Source organism: Oncorhynchus mykiss, chromosome 23, assembly GCF_013265735.2.
Source record: "Oncorhynchus mykiss isolate Arlee chromosome 23, USDA_OmykA_1.1, whole genome shotgun sequence".
Lineage (NCBI taxonomy): Eukaryota > Metazoa > Chordata > Actinopteri > Salmoniformes > Salmonidae > Oncorhynchus > Oncorhynchus mykiss.
The window spans coordinates 9,949,597-9,966,702 of record NC_048587.1 but is presented as its reverse complement, the minus strand read 5'-3'; the positions used below and the strand labels follow the sequence as shown (position 1 = coordinate 9,966,702).

At 39.7% G+C, this 17,106-nt stretch overlaps 1 protein-coding gene across 1 annotated transcript; it reads right to left on the bottom strand.

Annotated features, from left to right (window-relative positions):
- Nucleotides 1-2,368: 2,368 nt before the first annotated feature.
- LOC110531625 (transcription factor COE3) lies at nucleotides 2,369-9,063 on the bottom strand. Its single transcript, XM_021614930.2, has 6 exons — nucleotides 8,312-9,063; nucleotides 7,872-8,028; nucleotides 7,441-7,504; nucleotides 6,906-6,961; nucleotides 4,468-4,541; nucleotides 2,369-2,491 (listed from the first exon to the last, which is right to left on the bottom strand). Exons 1-6 carry the CDS (start codon nucleotides 8,449-8,451, stop codon nucleotides 2,419-2,421), a joined length of 564 nt encoding a protein of 187 aa, XP_021470605.2. The 5' UTR covers nucleotides 8,452-9,063; the 3' UTR covers nucleotides 2,369-2,418.
- Between the last annotated feature and the right edge of the window lie 8,043 nt (nucleotides 9,064-17,106).

Here is a 17,106-nt window from a genome sequence, read left to right as displayed (position 1 = left end):
AGAGCACTGGCTCGAGGTTATGTGAGACTTACAGAGCACTGGCTCGAGGTTATGTGAGACTTACAGAGCACTGGCTCGAGGTTATGTGAGACTTACAGAGCACTGGCTCGAGGTTATGTGAGACTTACAGAGCACTGGCTCGAGGTTATGTGAGACTTACAGAGCACTGGCTCGAGGTTATGTGAGACTTACAGAGCACTGGCTCGAGGTTATGTGAGACTTACAGAGCACTGGCTCGAGGTTATGTGAGACTTACAGAGCACTGGCTCGAGGTTATGTGAGACTTACAGAGCACTGGCTCGAGGTTATGTGAGACTTACAGAGCACTGGCTCGAGGTTATGTGAGACTTACAGAGCACTGGCTCGAGGTTATGTGAGACACAGCGTTTTCTTCTCTCTCTCTTTTTTTTTTTACCTATGATTGAATTACGTCTCAGATCTCATCTGTTGTGTCGCAGTTCTATGGACTATTTGGACTGTCAGTCTGCAACGTCTTCCCTTCTCTCTCAGTCAGCGCCACAAAATTCACCATAGTTAAACAATACTAATAAAATACTAATACAATACTAATACAATACTAATAAAATACTAATAAAATATTAATAAAATACTAATAAAACAATAATAAAATACCAATAAAATACGAATAAAATACTAATAAAACAATAATAAAATACTAATAAAACAATAATAAAATACCAATAAAATACCAATAAAATACTAATAAAACAATAATAAAATACTAATAAAACAATAATAAATACTAATACGTTACTAATAAAATAATAATAAAATAATAATAATAAAATACAAATAAAATTAAGCAACAACATTGCAGAGTGATAACAGTGCTAAGCACAGAACTAGTCAAATCTAACTTGTTAACAGGTTATTACTAATACTGGACAGATGACATTACACACACACACACACACACACACACACACACACACACCCTCATGGACATATCACATCACACACACACACACACACACACACCCTCATGGACATATCACATCACACACGCTGTCATTCCACTGTCAAATAATGAAGTCCATTTCTCAACCAATAGGAGGTGATATAGAAACACGTGGAAACACTTGTATAGATGTGTACAACTGAAGTAGGTCTGAAAAGCATCATTTTACCTCTACCTATTACCACAAAACAACATTCTGTTAATAAAAATTATATATGTTTCTAAGTAACAACAAAATAACCTAAATACAATATAGAGTCATAATACACACATTCATAAATACATATACAGTCATAATACAATAGTGTGTAATGGCGGTAAATGAACGCATAAATACCCAGAATGCAATCATACACGTGATTGTGAATACATGTAAACATGCATACATTCTGCCAGAGCTGCTCCAGTCCAGAATGTGAGTCTCGTCTGTGAGCTCTGTGTTCCACTGGTTGACACATAGACTCTGCCAGAGCTGCTCCGGTCCAGAATGTGAGTCGTCTGTGAGCTCTGTGTTCCACTGGTTGACACATAGACTCTGTCGCTGACTGACTGAGTGAAAGGCAGCAACTGGCCGTCCATATTTGATTACTAATAAAGAGAGATGTTCCCTGTGTCAGATACCAAATACTCTCCGCTAAGCAAACAGATATTCTAACAACTCAAACATTGGCATTGCTATCCACTGGTGGCCCATATTTCACCCGGGGTTTTAACTCGTCGTCTTTCCCTCTCCTGGTTTCTCCATATTTCACCCGGGGGTTTTAACGCATCGTCTTTCCCTCTCCTGGACAGTGGGCCGCATTTAGGAAGGCAGCCAAGCACTCAGATTCACATAGAAATACAGTATAGTGGAATAAATGACAGAGTACTGAATAAAAAACACTTTTTCGTAAATTAGGAGGCGGCCACTCAATGATACAAGTCTGAAGGTAAAGCCAAGCGCACTCCAAGCGTTAACAACGGACTCCCGCAGAAAAGCAGGGCAGAGCACAGAGAGAGGAAAGGCCGAGGAAACTGTTTCCCCTGACAACTCGCTAGCAATTACCCAATCCCCCACAGAGACCTCCGGGTTTCCAAGTCAACCCACCTGTGCAACAACGCAGGAGAACAACAAACACAGAGACAGTACAATGCTGCGAGACAGAGAGACAGAAGTTGGGCACCACAGAATCCCCAAGAATGACTACAACAACAGTCCCAGAATGACTACAACAACCATGACCATCGCACTCCGCACATACACACAGCACATACACACAGCACATACACTCCACACATACACACAGCACATACACACAGCACATACACACAGCACATACACTCCGCACATACACACAGCACATACACACAGCACATACACACAGCACATACACACAGCACACGCCACACGACTAAACCAGAGTAGAGAAAAGATCTGTACCGAACAGCGGGTCTGTTTCTTACCTGTCGATGATAACGGGGTCTGAAGGAGTCTCGTTCCTGTTGCCACAACTCTTCTTATCACAACACCGACTACAGAGAGGAGGAAATGAAGATGTGATCAAGTCAGGTTCACACAGGCAGACCAATTCTAATCTTTTGACCCCTTTTTTTTTATAGGCAAAAGATCCAGATTGGTTAAAAAAGAAAGATATCAGATTTGGGCTGCGTGTGTGAACTGCAGCTTAAAGAGATTCACACAGTGTGGATCTTTGCATGTTTAATTGTTACTTCCTAACATTTTATTTTAATTCTTTAATTCTATATTTATCTAAGCGTGACAGTGTTTAGATAATGATTGTTGCTGAGCTGTGCCTGTATGCCTGGCGCTAGCGGTCTGTCTGTCTGTTGATTGGTAGGGAACCTAGTCAGTCTCGCCACGCCGGGCAAACGGGTAAACATCTCCTCCACCTGTGTCCCAAATGGAGCCCTATTCCCATAGACCTCTGGTCAAATGTAGTGCACTAACGTAGGGAATAGGGTGCCCATTTGGGACGTAGCCCTTAGCATTGCCGAGCACGGCTGTTGCACGTTTGCTAGTCTCAGGGAGACAACATGTTTGTGGTGTTGTGTCTCTAGCACTGAACTGAGAACAGAAGACGCCAGGAGGCTGGGGAATCGTCTTTCCACAGCTTCAGCTTTTTTTTTTGTTTCCCTCTAATTGTCAAGCTGTTAATTCTGGAGAGGATGCAGACGGCCATCTTCAAAACCAGCCTTTCTGTGATAGGCCAGAGATTCATTAGAACGCTCAGAAGCCGTGCAGCCCCTGCATCAATCGTTCACTGAAGTAGCATTGTCTCGGTTTAGCCGCTGGTGCTGGTTATGGTGCTGGGGTCTAGCCATAGCTACCGATGGGGATAGGACCGGACCCAAAGCATTGTCTCGGTTTAGCCGCTGGTGCTGGTTATGGTGCTGGGTTCTAGCCATAGCTACCGATGGAGATAGGACCGGACCCAAAGCATTGTCTCGGTTTAGCCGCTGGTGCCGGTTATGGTGCCGGGGTCTAGCCATAGCTACCGATGGAGATAGGACCGGATCCAATACTGTGTGGTACAGTTTTATTCATGTTGAAATTATACCAAAAAATGTTTTTATTTTATTTTTTAAAGCCTAGTTGTGTGATGGTTACATGTCCAGACGAGCTCAGTGAACACCATATGGTGTGAGGAGAGTGTGAAGCTCTTTAAAGCTGCTACTGAAAGTTAAAGAGAATAAACAACGTCTAACAGTCCTCCACTTCTAGTGCTCCAAAACCACATCTGTGTTTTCAACCGGAAACGGCCTTTAAATACACGCCGTGTACACACACACACACCTCTGATACATTCATTGATATGCAAACCGTAGTCTAAAGGGAAAACATAGCTTTTTTTTGTACGTTATGGCGTGGTGATGAGGTGTAGTTCGACCCTCTTGGAGCAGGATGACGCCTGCTGTGTGGGCTACTGTGTGGGTCAGCTCGTGACAAACAGGGATTCAACCCAACTTCATAAGAGCAGTGACTTTATCTAATGCAGGGGGTGCGGGGGGGGCAAGATTATCAAAGCTCCATTTCTGTTTTTTTTATTCCGCGAGTCAAACGGAACGCCCGTTGACAGAACACAGGAATGTGCCGTCATCTGTTCTCTGTGTTGTGTCTGTTGTCAGTTGACCAATCAAACCCAACTATAGTAGGCCAAATCGATACAGGGATTCTGGCCTGTAATTCCTAATGGTCATTGAATGCAACCTCCCTAGTTATAATATTCTATTTCGCATAATATTATGTCTGAGAATAGGCAGCCTATGTAAAATTGGCTATGAGTCTGCCGATATGCACCGAGGTGTTTTCATTGCAACAAGAGATTGAGGTTGATGCGTAAATACATCTACTAAGGAGTATCCTCAAAACCCCCCAACTCAGCATTTTAATAACAAAGCAAAGAAATATATATAACAATAAAAAAAATTAAAACAAGCATTATTAAAAAGACGTTGAAATGTAGCTAATCACCGTGACAAGCTCTTACCTGCACATGATTTCGTGTGTGAGAAGCACTCGGCACATCTCTGGGTTTTTGTCTTGACCTTCATAGATAATAGCCTTGGAATCAAAGAGAGAAATACATCAGAAGCAGACGTTTAAAATATCGAACAGGATAACACGTTGCACATTTGCCGATCTCTGTGGGCTATAGGATATAAACCTTAACCTACACCACAATAACATTCAATTCATACATGGATCATTTCATTATATAATTGATTATTAATTCATAAAGTATATAGGCCTACTAATATTGACATATGGGTCTACATACAGCAATTGTATAGTTTACGTTTTATAGGTTAAATTGTAAATTCAAAATATAAATTAATTTCTCGTAGATAATTTCCAAACAATTAATTTCTTTACAAAATATAAATGTATATATATTGTCATGTAAATAAATAGCCTAAATTATTTGCTAGACCACAACAACAAAAAAATGTCAAATAGGTTAATATGTGTATATGTTGTTTATATATATATTTTTTTTTTTTTTATTCATTTATCCCAGGATAATACCAATAATATGGTTCTGCTGCAGATGGGCGATGTAAATAATACCCATTTCCGTATACATCAGCGCCATTCTAATCTACAGATATTTCGGGGGGAACGAGCTAATGGGCAATCTGTTGTTTATTTTGAGCCGCTAACAATGATTTTTCTCGGATACAAAAAAAAACGGTGTCGGGGGGGTTCGGTTGAGTAATTTTTGAGCATTGGCTTTAACAGATGGCGTGGAGCTGTAGGTGCGCTCGGCCTCAGTTCTTTTTTTGCTCTCTGTCTGTCTCTCTCCCTCCCCTCGTTCTGCCCCGGGTCTGTGATTGCACGGCTACAGCCCGACAACAGCAGCCTGCCTATCCCGCGCGCACCGCCGTTACATCTTGGATGAATGTAAAACCAAAGAAGCGGGGCTTTTAATCAAAGATAAACTCTTTATAATTAGCAATTAAGTAAAACGCATGACACACTATAGGGCCTTATCACAATTGATTTAACAATGAACAACAACGCTGCTATAGCAAGAGGGGACATAAGCGGGTGAATAAAAAACACATCACTACGTAAGATATTTCACAGCAAAATGAGATAGGGCTTTTAATATTGTTTTTTGGTGCTTCTGGTAGTAGTTGAAAACACATCGGAACCAGCTCTGTTCCATTGGAGGTGAGAGGGGTACCACGTAGCCTAGCCACAACATCTATATATGAGGGATTTTGGGGAGTATTGCAGTTATCATCATGTGATTTATTTCCCGTGTCTCGGCTGAAGAAACAGAAATCCATAAACTGCCGGTTCAGCGTCATTGACTCTCTGATCATAGACAGACCTACATAGGCTACAGTCAACGAGGAGCGGGGCGAATCTAACGTGTAGCCTATATTTCCTATATAATAATAAGAGGTGACAAATTATGAAATAAAAAAAACTGGTCATAACAATGCTGTTTAACCCTGGACACTGGAGCTATAGGCTATTCAGTGAACTTGGCGGAGGGCACTTAACAATAAGCCCATACTAGCCGAGAAGTGATTTCCGAAAACATTCAAGGTTGAGGAAACGCGCCACATTGTCCACTCAAGTGGCCTCTCATACTAAAAAGGGGATCTTGTTATTGAACCGAGACTTTCTTTTTTTTTTAGCAATAATAGTCTCGTCTGTTTGTCACAATAAATAATTATTTGAACATTTCTGAACCGATGGACTGTCAACGCACAATTATACTACATAGCAGATAAGACCTATGTTTGTTGATGGCTACGACATCCCATCTATTAGCACATAAGACAAATTAGTGGTTAATTGACTAAAAATGCGCTCACGAGCCAATACACAAAGCACGGTAGTAGACCTACAAAACCAATTCATTTCAGGAACCGTAATATCAGCTAAATATTTTATAGCATTCTCCCCCCCAAACAAATATATAATATCTCATGTCAAAGTATAATCGCGATTTTAAAAAGAGAAATTAAATAGACCCCATTAAACACTTTTGCTGCGAATTAAATAAACATTAAGGGGAATCGTGCACGGGTATACGGGAGACCCCTGGAGCTCACAACCCGAATTAAAGAGAGGCCACTAAAGGTTATTATTGTAATTAACTATATACCGGATATCTACAACTGTCCATCTCTATAGCCGAGTCACAAAAGTTAAAAATAAAAATTAATAACAACAATTACAATCGCTCCAACCCGAGAGCGAGCTGATTTATAGTGAAATATAAACGATTAAAAAAAAACACAACCACACATGGCCTAATAACTTACAGGCTCATAATTGAAGCATATATCTTCTGTAATAGGGTCAACTTGAAAACCACGCACGTTTCCACAACACACGTTATATTTCAAGCACCATACGCATACAATTTGGCATAGCAGATAAGTATATTAAAATACAAAATCTTACCTGTTTTGTCATGGAATCGATTAATCGTACGAAAAGATCCTGTTCTGTTCTGACACCTGTGAATAAAGTATATATATTTTATATCTTGTCATTTACACTGACAAGTATCTTGTTATTTACACTGTGATTTTGCTTCCACATTATATTTTAGAAAATATATGTCTTACAATTTTTTACTGACATAAAATAAATATAATTAAAACACGGTTTCTTTGTTTTTTAATAAACATGTGTCATCTCGATACATGTTCATGATCATCATCTGGTTCGCGTCAGGTTAAAACGTGGATTCATATCTGATTCTCCACGCATCGCTAACTGAGCGTGGATTAACCATGGACGATGCTAGCTGACACCGACCGACACTGTAGGCAATTTACCACTTTAAAAATGTAACCCAATATCAGACTAACAACCACCATACAACGTTATCTGGCGGAATCAATGTCCAAGCACGCATCCCCTGATTTGTACGTATTCACTTCATAATAACCAGACACGGTTTATTTCCTTCATCAGTAGCTATACCACTTACCGTTGCTGTACAGTAACTGTAGTTTGTAGTGTATCCCATTGTTAGTTTTTTCACTGTTTGGTTCCTGAAAATAATGAGCATTGAATCAGTGTTCACATACATTTACTGTGTTAAGTTGATATTTGTCTTGATATGTGGTAATTATGAGCTCACAAAATAGGCTATTATGAAGGGGTCAAGTGTGTGTGTGGGGGGGGGGGGGGTATCTATCTATGTAGTGTAATTTTTTTTTATTAAATACATGTATAAAATAATTTTGCGACATTCGAAGTCATTTAGAAAATCCACATAACTGCACGTGTCTCCTCCACCGCCTATGACGTGTTTCTGCCTTTACCACCAAATGATGAACTGTGTAGGTGAAAATAAATTTAAAAAATAAAAAAAAAAAATGAATAAAATGGGACGATATTCCAAAGAAATGCGCTTACTTTGTCCTTCTCCACAAAGTCCACATAAGCTGTCCGTTCGATCTCCACCGGCTGTCCTTGTCTGTCATACAGCGCAAGAACGAAGTGGAAAAAGTTGGATTTTCTGAGGTTGGACGGTGGTTGCTTCTCGTAGTGTGCCCGAGCCAAACCCACACCGCTGCGGGGAGAAGAGAGAGGAGCACCTCGGTTAGATGGGAGAGAGATACACTGCAGATGGAGCTAGCGTCAGATGAAAACATTGGGAGATGGTGTGAAAGGCACGTTTTTAGAGACAAGAGATTTCTTGATTTGTCACTTTAACAGTAATATGATGTAATGAGCGTTGGAGAACGCGCTGAAGAGAAGAGTCGCATAGGGAGATTGTAATTGATACATGGCAATGTGGGGATTTAGGGGCAATCTGAGAAATGCATAAAAAATTGGATGTTTGGCAAACGTACCTTTGGGCGGCTGTGTTCGCATCCACTACCCCAGATGTGTGCATCCACGAGCGGACCGAGTTCATCCCGCTGCCCAGCGGTTCCTCTTTCATAGTCGTCCCCCCTCTAGGTAAGCCTATATTTTCCTGAATTCCAAACATTAAAACAGTTTCGTACAAACCCGCTCCAGCCAAATGAGAATAATAGGAAGGTAGTTGTTGAAGAGCAATCTTTCCTTCTTGGTGGTTGACAAATAACAGTAAAATAAGTTTGTTGTAGTTAAAACGTGTAGAACGAAACAAAAGTCCCAGTTGAGTTCACAAGTCCTGTCTCCTTGAGCCCGTCCTGTGTTGGCACGACATGAACAATTCACAGAGTGGGTTACTGTAGTCTATCTCGGTAGCTGGTTGGAACGTGATCCTAGTCGTTGAAGAAGTCGTTCAAATAGCAGGATATGGTTATAGTTGCTTCTGTTTTATTCTATTTTTTATTCGAAATGCGTTTGAAGAAAACTTTTTTTGTTTTTGGTGATGGCTCCTCAAGCTGGAGTCATCATTACAACAAGCATTTACAACAAAAAAAAAAGCTTCAGTTGAGTCGACCACTTCTGGCAATGCGCTCCAGCTCCAGAAGACAAAATAAACGAAATGATTACTATGGAGGTGTTCCTGGACACAGGAGAGGTTGATGAGAGGCCTTTAGCGTCTTGCAGAATGGGATGGAAGCATACAAAACTCAACCCTCTATCCCCGAGGAGTGGAACCTTTCCCGGGAGCCAAAACTCTAAACCCACGGGATGCGCGCTGTCAGAATATGACGCGCTGGTGGGCGGAGCTTCAACCATATACGGAACAGTGACACGTCCTGTCCCTGAACGAGCTTCATTCTGGAGAGTCCTACATTTCAATAGCTGCCTGGCTGAAACCCGAGAGCTCCAGCAAGGCAAGCTTCACTTTTTCCTCCATCAAATGTAGAGATTCCCCCCCTCAATTTCACATCTTGTGACGTTAATATTCACTAAACATGAAATCCTAAAGGACAAGAGTGTAGCCGATACAACATATTATAGGGAAGGGAGCGGAATTGTCACTAAATACTTTACCCAGGTAGGCTGCTATGTGATGTTCTCAGCGTTGAATGAGTAAATATCGACTAAAAGTCGGAGGCAAAAGCATAACATGTCTATAGGAGCATAAAGGAAGAGCTTTCCAATCCATTTGGTCAAAACTAGATACAATGCCAATGGGATATATTTCACTATTACTATTTGTTAAGGCTTTTACAAATCTAAATTGGCATGTTTTATAGAGGAGGTCGCCAGCGCATATATATATAATCAAAGTTAATCAATGCTATTTTAATGCAGCCATGTTTCAAGTGATGGAATATAACGCGTCTCTCAAGGCGAACTAAAGTAACTCTGCTGCCAACAGTAGCCTGGGTATTACTATCTTTATAAAGGGAAATGCGTCAGATGTCTGTATCCCAGGCTACTACCATTTGCATGGTAAGAACTCGTATCGATTCAATGTGCAATACCTCATGTCTGTCGTTGAAGTGTATTAAACAGCCGGGCATCGTTGCAACGTGTTAGCCTAATGCAATGCGCAGGTTGTATGTGTGCTATACATGAATGTTCAATACGATAGTTGATTTAGTTTAATGTGGGTGTACATCATTCTATTCAGTGAACTGACTCGGGGGATGCGCGGTGTCCAACCTCTCTCTTCTTGAAGAACAGACCTGTATTTTATTATAATAAAGAAACCCTTTTAAATAGCACAATAATATGACGGGAAGGTATTTCTCCTTCAGGGCAATGCTTTCTTGTTGCCAATTTGCAGACCTTTTTTTAAAGCTATATTTTTACATTGTAATTAATCGGCCAAAAAAAAAAAAAAGTTAAGTCCGATTTGGGTTATCAGGGGACCCCACAGCCCCGTGCACTAAAGGGGTGGGATGGGTGTACGTGGAAAGGAAGAGAGATGTGTTTTAGACAGCATTTTGCTGGGGTTGGGGGTTAATGACTATTGCCAAAGATAAGTGAATTATCAAAGCGGCTGTTGTTCTTGCGTCGTCTCTAAATCCATTCCTTTCCCGGCCCTGCACGTCCTAATTAAATACGTAAGTATAATAAAACAGCATTTTATTACTATTTTAGGATAATATCGTTAAGCTATTCTATTTCTAGACAATTTACAATTTATTAATTTACAATTTATTGTGTCAACCCGGAAAATATTGTACTAAGTGTTAATTTTAATGGGTTCATATGCAAATTGCTTATAAATTATTATTTGCTCGATAAATTGATGTGACGTAGAACAATGTTACCAATGCCGCGTTTGCGGCGTTGCAAGTAAAATGTTATAACGTTGAAATAGAGCGCACTTGACTTTTTTTAGTTTTTTTCCCCTCTAAATATGTTATTTCAATTAGTCATAAATTAAGTTACTTGCCAACGTGTTTTTATTTTTTTATCTCAGTAAAATTCTGTCTTGGAAACTGCATATTGCACCAAGTAGCCTAATGATATGTTTAATACCGATTATACAACAAAGGGCCTGAAATCTGATGACCAAAGTAGGGTTTTTAGGACAGATCCTGTTCAAACGGATACTGTTGACGGGAGAGAAAGAGGTTCTCGGACAGTTCGACAACCCCATCACGTAGGTAACGACCCCGTCATAAAAAAAGGAGTTTTAAACCTTATTTGACAACAAATGCAGCTGCTCCTCTTTTTTGGACGATATTAGGCGAAAATGAATGCAAATCTGTGTTGGGAGCCATCTGGACAGGAATAGGGAATCAGCTGCTGCCACAACAGGCGCTGAGCCTGAATCTATTTCAGCTCATTTTCTAGGATCATCTGGTCGCGTGCTAAATGCTCTCTTTCATTTCAACCAAGTTTTAACTTTGCCTTCCTCTCTAACTGCTTCCGTCAGACAGACGGAAATTAATCAAGGTGCTTAGGACGGAAAGGAAAAAAACGGGACGTTGATGGACATATAAGTGCATATTTTAATTTATGATCATGTCTCAATTTGACATATGAGTGCTTCTCGCACGTGCTTATTCTGTGGTGGTGTTTAAACATCAGCGACACACGCAGCGACATCTCAACAAGTCATGATGTTGATGCACGGATAGATTATTCTTTAGCAATAAAAAGTCATAACAAAGCAATAGCATAATAAGTCAAGATAAATTATAATAATAATGATACTAATAATAATGATAATAATAATAACAACAAAAATATTAATAATATTAATAACAATACGTCTATTATATTCTAATATCAAGTCACTAAAAAGCTTGTGTATATTTTGCATTCAACATTAACTGCGCGTGTAGCCCGTTCTGCTCTAATCATAACGACCATGTGTGCGGATTTAGTTGTAGAAGATCGCTAATGTTATATCTCATTTGGAGAAGTGTGCTAATGGTGAACGCCAGACAACAAAAATCAAAACCGCAATGTTAGTCATGCAGGAGGAGTGTTGGTTTGAATAAGATTTGCTTGGTGTTGCCAAGACCTCCGGAAGAAAACGACCCTCCTCCTTATTGTGTGTGAAGTGTTCCTTTTGTGTGAATTTACGGGGTGAGGCTCCAATGATCCCCCCACAAATTTGCATTTAAATAGCGACATCAACCGATTCGCGTGCCACACACCAATGGGTCTCCCAGATGTCAAGGCAAAGTCGGTGAGATGGCCATAGCCCAGCTGTCCTCTCCTCTCCTCCAGTCGCAACATCATACCAAAGCACAGAGAGAGAAAGACTAAATATACCAACGTTTTCCTGTTTTCATCTCCGATCGCTAAAGCAGCGTGTCGTGTTACTTGACTGTACAGTGGGCTATATAGCCCGATGCTGTGGCAGCAGAAAAAAATGAACAAGACTTCACTGAGTGAAGGAACATAGATAGAAGAAAAAATATCCAAACAAGACGCGATTATATTATTGTTTTAAACAGGACATGGTTTCATTACTTTGCTAGATAGTCCACATATTCCTTAATGCCAGGCTGGGATGCGAAAGCTCACAATAAGTAGCAGACAGAGAGCTTTATTGGCATGACAAGGACACGAAATAAAATAACAGACTATTTGACAATGCAAAAAAACATTGAACACAGGACTCTCTCAAACTGAGACATTAGTTAGGGTAATCTTTTATCCCATAAATGTCAATTTTTCTGCAGCCTAAATATGCAAGTCAGTTTGTGGTTGATGGCACGGTGGGCAATATAGGGGTCCTGCTTTCACGGTTACAGCACCAATTGAACTGGAACGCTTTGTGTGGCTTTTAGAAACGTGGTTTAACATAAAGGAAACTTCTTTTAGATGCAGTTGAATCATCCACATATAAAATATTTTCAGATACAGTTGAAAGAAGTCCTCTTTCACTTCAGACAAATATCGACATTCAGCACTTTCCAATATTTCACTTTTACCGCTTCCTCTCTCTCGCTCTCTCTAGTGTGTGTGTTTGTGTGTGTGTTCGTAGTAGGCCGACTGCACCATCATCAACCAAATGTCAGAGCTGAGTGACTGCGCATCAAAAACACTCAACTGCACCTATGACAGTTTTTCAGTTGCATAGATTAGTATTCCACGCCCTAATCATCACATAATAAATTACACAATTAACTGTTAGATAGCACACGAAGTTAAACTATATAGGCAAGTCACTAACAACGTGCATGTCAGAGAGAATCTTATTTTAGAACGAAAAAAATCATATTTCTTACTCATAAAATGTTCTTAATATTTATGGCAAAACAACATGCTTCTAATTTGTTTCAATAACCGTAAATATGCCGATCATAAGTCAACTCTTAAAACAAAGGATCGTCTCTGCTTTATAAGCGCTGCGTCTCTTTCCCCGTGGCTTGTTTCAAATTCAATGTTGTTAATGATTACGGGAAATCAAACATGAGTATTGGCAAAATCACGAACACTTTAATGTGCCCTCTGAGAGTATTCATACCTCTTGACTTATTCAACATTTTGTTGTGTTTACAGCCTGAATTCAAAATGGATTAAATATATATATTTTCTCACCCAATCGACACACGTTAATAATGACAAAGTGAAAAATTGTTTTTCGATTTTTTTGCAAATTTATTGAAATTGAAATACAGATATATCAAATTTACATACAGGTATGTATTCAACCCCCTGAATCAATGCATGTTAGAATCACATTTGATAGCAATTACAGCTGTGAGTCTTTCTGGGTAAGTCTCTCAGAGCTTTGCACACCTGAATTGTACAATATTTGCACATTATTCTTAAAAAAATAATTTAAGCTCTATCAAGTTGGTTGTTGATCATTGCTAGACAATGATTTTCAAGTCTTGCCATAGATTTTCAAGCCAATTTATTAAATCAAAACTGTAACCACTGTAGGCTACTCATGAACATTCAACGTACTCTTGGTAAGTAACTCCAGTGTAGATTTGGCCTTGTGTTTTAGGTTATTGTCCTGCTGAAAGGTGAATTCATCTCCCAGTGTCTGGTGGAAAGCAGACTGAACCAGGTTTTCCTATAGGATTTTGCCTGTTCTTAGCTCTATTTCCATTTATTTTTATCCCTAAAAAAAACCCTCCATAGTCCTTGCCGATGACAAGCATACCCATAACATGATGCAGCCACCAACCATCCTTGAAATATGAAGAATGGTCCTCAGTGATGTGTTGGATTTGCCCCAAACATAACCGTTTGTGGTGTATTCAGGACATGAAGTTCATTTCTTTGACAAATAGTTTGACAGTTTAACTTTAGTTCCTGATTACGAACAGGATGCAGGTTTTGGAATATTTTTATGTCTATACAGGCTTCCTTCACTCTGTCATTTATAGGTTAGTATTTTGGAATAACCACAACGTTTTTAGTTTTCTCCTACCACAGCCATTAAACTCTGTAACTGTATTAAAGTCACCATTGGCTTCAATGGTGAAATCCCCGAGCAGTTTCTTTCCTCTCCGGCCACTGAGTTAGGGTTAAGGAGGCCTGCATCATCATAGTGACTGGGTGTGTTGATACACCATCCAAAGTGTAATTAATAACTTCACCATGCTCAAAGAGGCTATTCAATATCTGTTTATTTTTTAAAAATTTTACCCATCTACCAATGGGTGCCCTTCTTTACGAGGCATTGGAAAACCTCCCTGGTCTTTCTGGTCGAATTTGTGTTTGAAATTCACTGCTCAACTGAGGGACCTTACAGGTAATTGTATGCGTGGGGTACAGAGATGAGGTAGTCATTCAAAAATCATGTTAAACACTATTATTGTACACAGAGTTTGTCCATGCAAACGATCATGTGACTTATTAAGCAAATCTTTATTCATAAATGTATTTAGGCTTGCCATGATAAATGTGTTGAATACTTATTGACTCAAGACATTTCAGCTTTCTTTATGTTTAATACATTTGGAACAATTTCCCCCCAAAAAATCTAAGTCCACTTTGACATTATGGGGTATTGTGTGTAGGTCAGCGACATACAATCTAAATGTAATTCATTTTAAATTCAGACTGTAACACGTGTAAAAAAGTCCATGGGGCGTGAATACTTTCTGAAGGCTCTGTACATAGAAATACACATGCCAAATAATATTACACAATGGCGACATATTGTTTCTCATGTGTAGGCTTATATCTCAATACAGAAGTTCACAAGTCAAAACAATAGTCCGGGGTTTGCTGAATATACAGTAAAAAAATGATTTAATTGTCAAAGGCAATCCAGCATCTGTAACCTTAATGCAAAGCGTTGCTCGTTTGGCTCTAAATTTGACGAAGAGCGCCTCCTTTTGGTCATTTTAAAGACCACCACCACCACTACCGAGATTTCCTGGCAAACTTCAGCGCATCACAGAACCGTTACGTTTGTCAATAGATTGTTGACCCTTTAGAAAGCAACACGTGATCTAATTAGTGTATAGAGTAAACATCTAACAACCCATGTTGTTAATGTACATGTGATTTTCAGAACATTCATGTCTTATTCAGACTTGCTTTGGTGTCGCTTGAAGGAAAATAATTAATATAATAAAAACAAAACGCCATCTAAAAGTCACGGTCATAAAATCAGTCAAGGAAAGATGTACAGTTTTGATTAGTTGACGGAAATTAGAAATTAATTTCAAATAAACATAATTACAAAACAGAACCTAATTCAAGTGCTTTTACAATCGGGTTTGTTTGCCTGTTAGAAATGCGGTTGTTTCCTTACAATAAACAAGGCATCAATTTTATTAACAGCGGGCTGTAGTCATCGCTATTTAAATGCAAAGAAAACATAGCGATAGACCCTGATAAACTATCGGCTAATTTTAAAATGCATTCTGAACATTATAAATATATTTGTTTCAAAGGTTCCAATGTCAAGGGGCCACCTTCATTATGGAAAAATGGTTCGATTAGGTAACTCCAGATATTGTAATGGGCTTTAATGAAACATGTATCGGGATAATTAACTCTGAAATATGTGCAACCGCTGGGAAGTTGAGTCGGTGTCGGCTTTCATACTGTCCAGATGTCCTAATACAGATCAGCCTTCAATTAAAAGTTGAACGGTTTTATTTAAAAGCTTTAAATGTGTGTTTTACTTTCAACAATTGTAATCTAATAAACGAGCATAGCCTTTATAAATGTTGAAAATGCGAAAGGCGAAGAACTTGGTAATAGGGCAGATTGGAGAGTGATTGTTGAGATTATAAACCACTGCTCCTAGTCTACCAACCGTTATAAACCACTGCTCCTAGCCTACCAACCATTACAAATCACTGATCCTAGCCTACCATCCATTACAAATCACTGCTCCTAGCCTACCATCCATTACAAACCACTGCTCCTAGCCTACCAACCATTACAAATCACTGCTCCTAGCCTACCATCCATTACAAATCACTGCTCCTAGCCTACCAACCATTACAAATCACTGCTCCTAGCCTACCATCCATTACAAATCACTGCTCCTAGCCTACCATCCATTACAAATCACTGCTCCTGGCCTACCAACATACAAACCACTGCTCCTAGCCTACCAACCATTACAAACCACTGCTCCTAGCCTACCAACTGTTACAAACCACTGCTCCTAGCCTACCAACCAAACCACTGCTCCTAGCCTACAAACCAAACCACTGCTCATAGCCTACCAACCTACATACCACTGCTCCTAGCCTACCAACTGTTACAAACCACTGCTCCTAGCCTACCAACCAAACCACTGCTCCTAGCCTACAAACCAAACCACTGCTCATAGCCTACCAACCTACATACCACTGCTCCTAGCCTACCAACTGTTACAAACCACTGCTCCTAGCCTACCAACCAAACCACTGCTCCTAGCCTACAAACCAAACCACTGCTCATAGCCTACCAACCTACATACCACTGCTCCTATCCTACCAACCAAACCACTGCTCCTATCCTACCAACCAAACCACTGCTCCTAGCCTACCAATCAAACCACTGCTTCTAGCCTACCAATCAAACCACTGCTTCTAGCCTACCTCACTCCTTATCTGCTTGACTGATGATTAAAGCCTAAAATCCAGTTGCACAGTTTATTAAGACTAAAGATGAACAGTAGAACAATGTGATCTTACTGTTGACAGTGTCTAATCCTTTAATTCAACGTCCCCCTAATCATCGCGATGTGACAGTGATTGGTGTCAAATAATGATTCTGATGATAATGATAACGCCTAAATTATGCTATCAGTATTACAGAATATTAAACAAGGGTATACCACTATAACAGGTCAGTACTAGTCTACTAATGGCAGTATATTAGG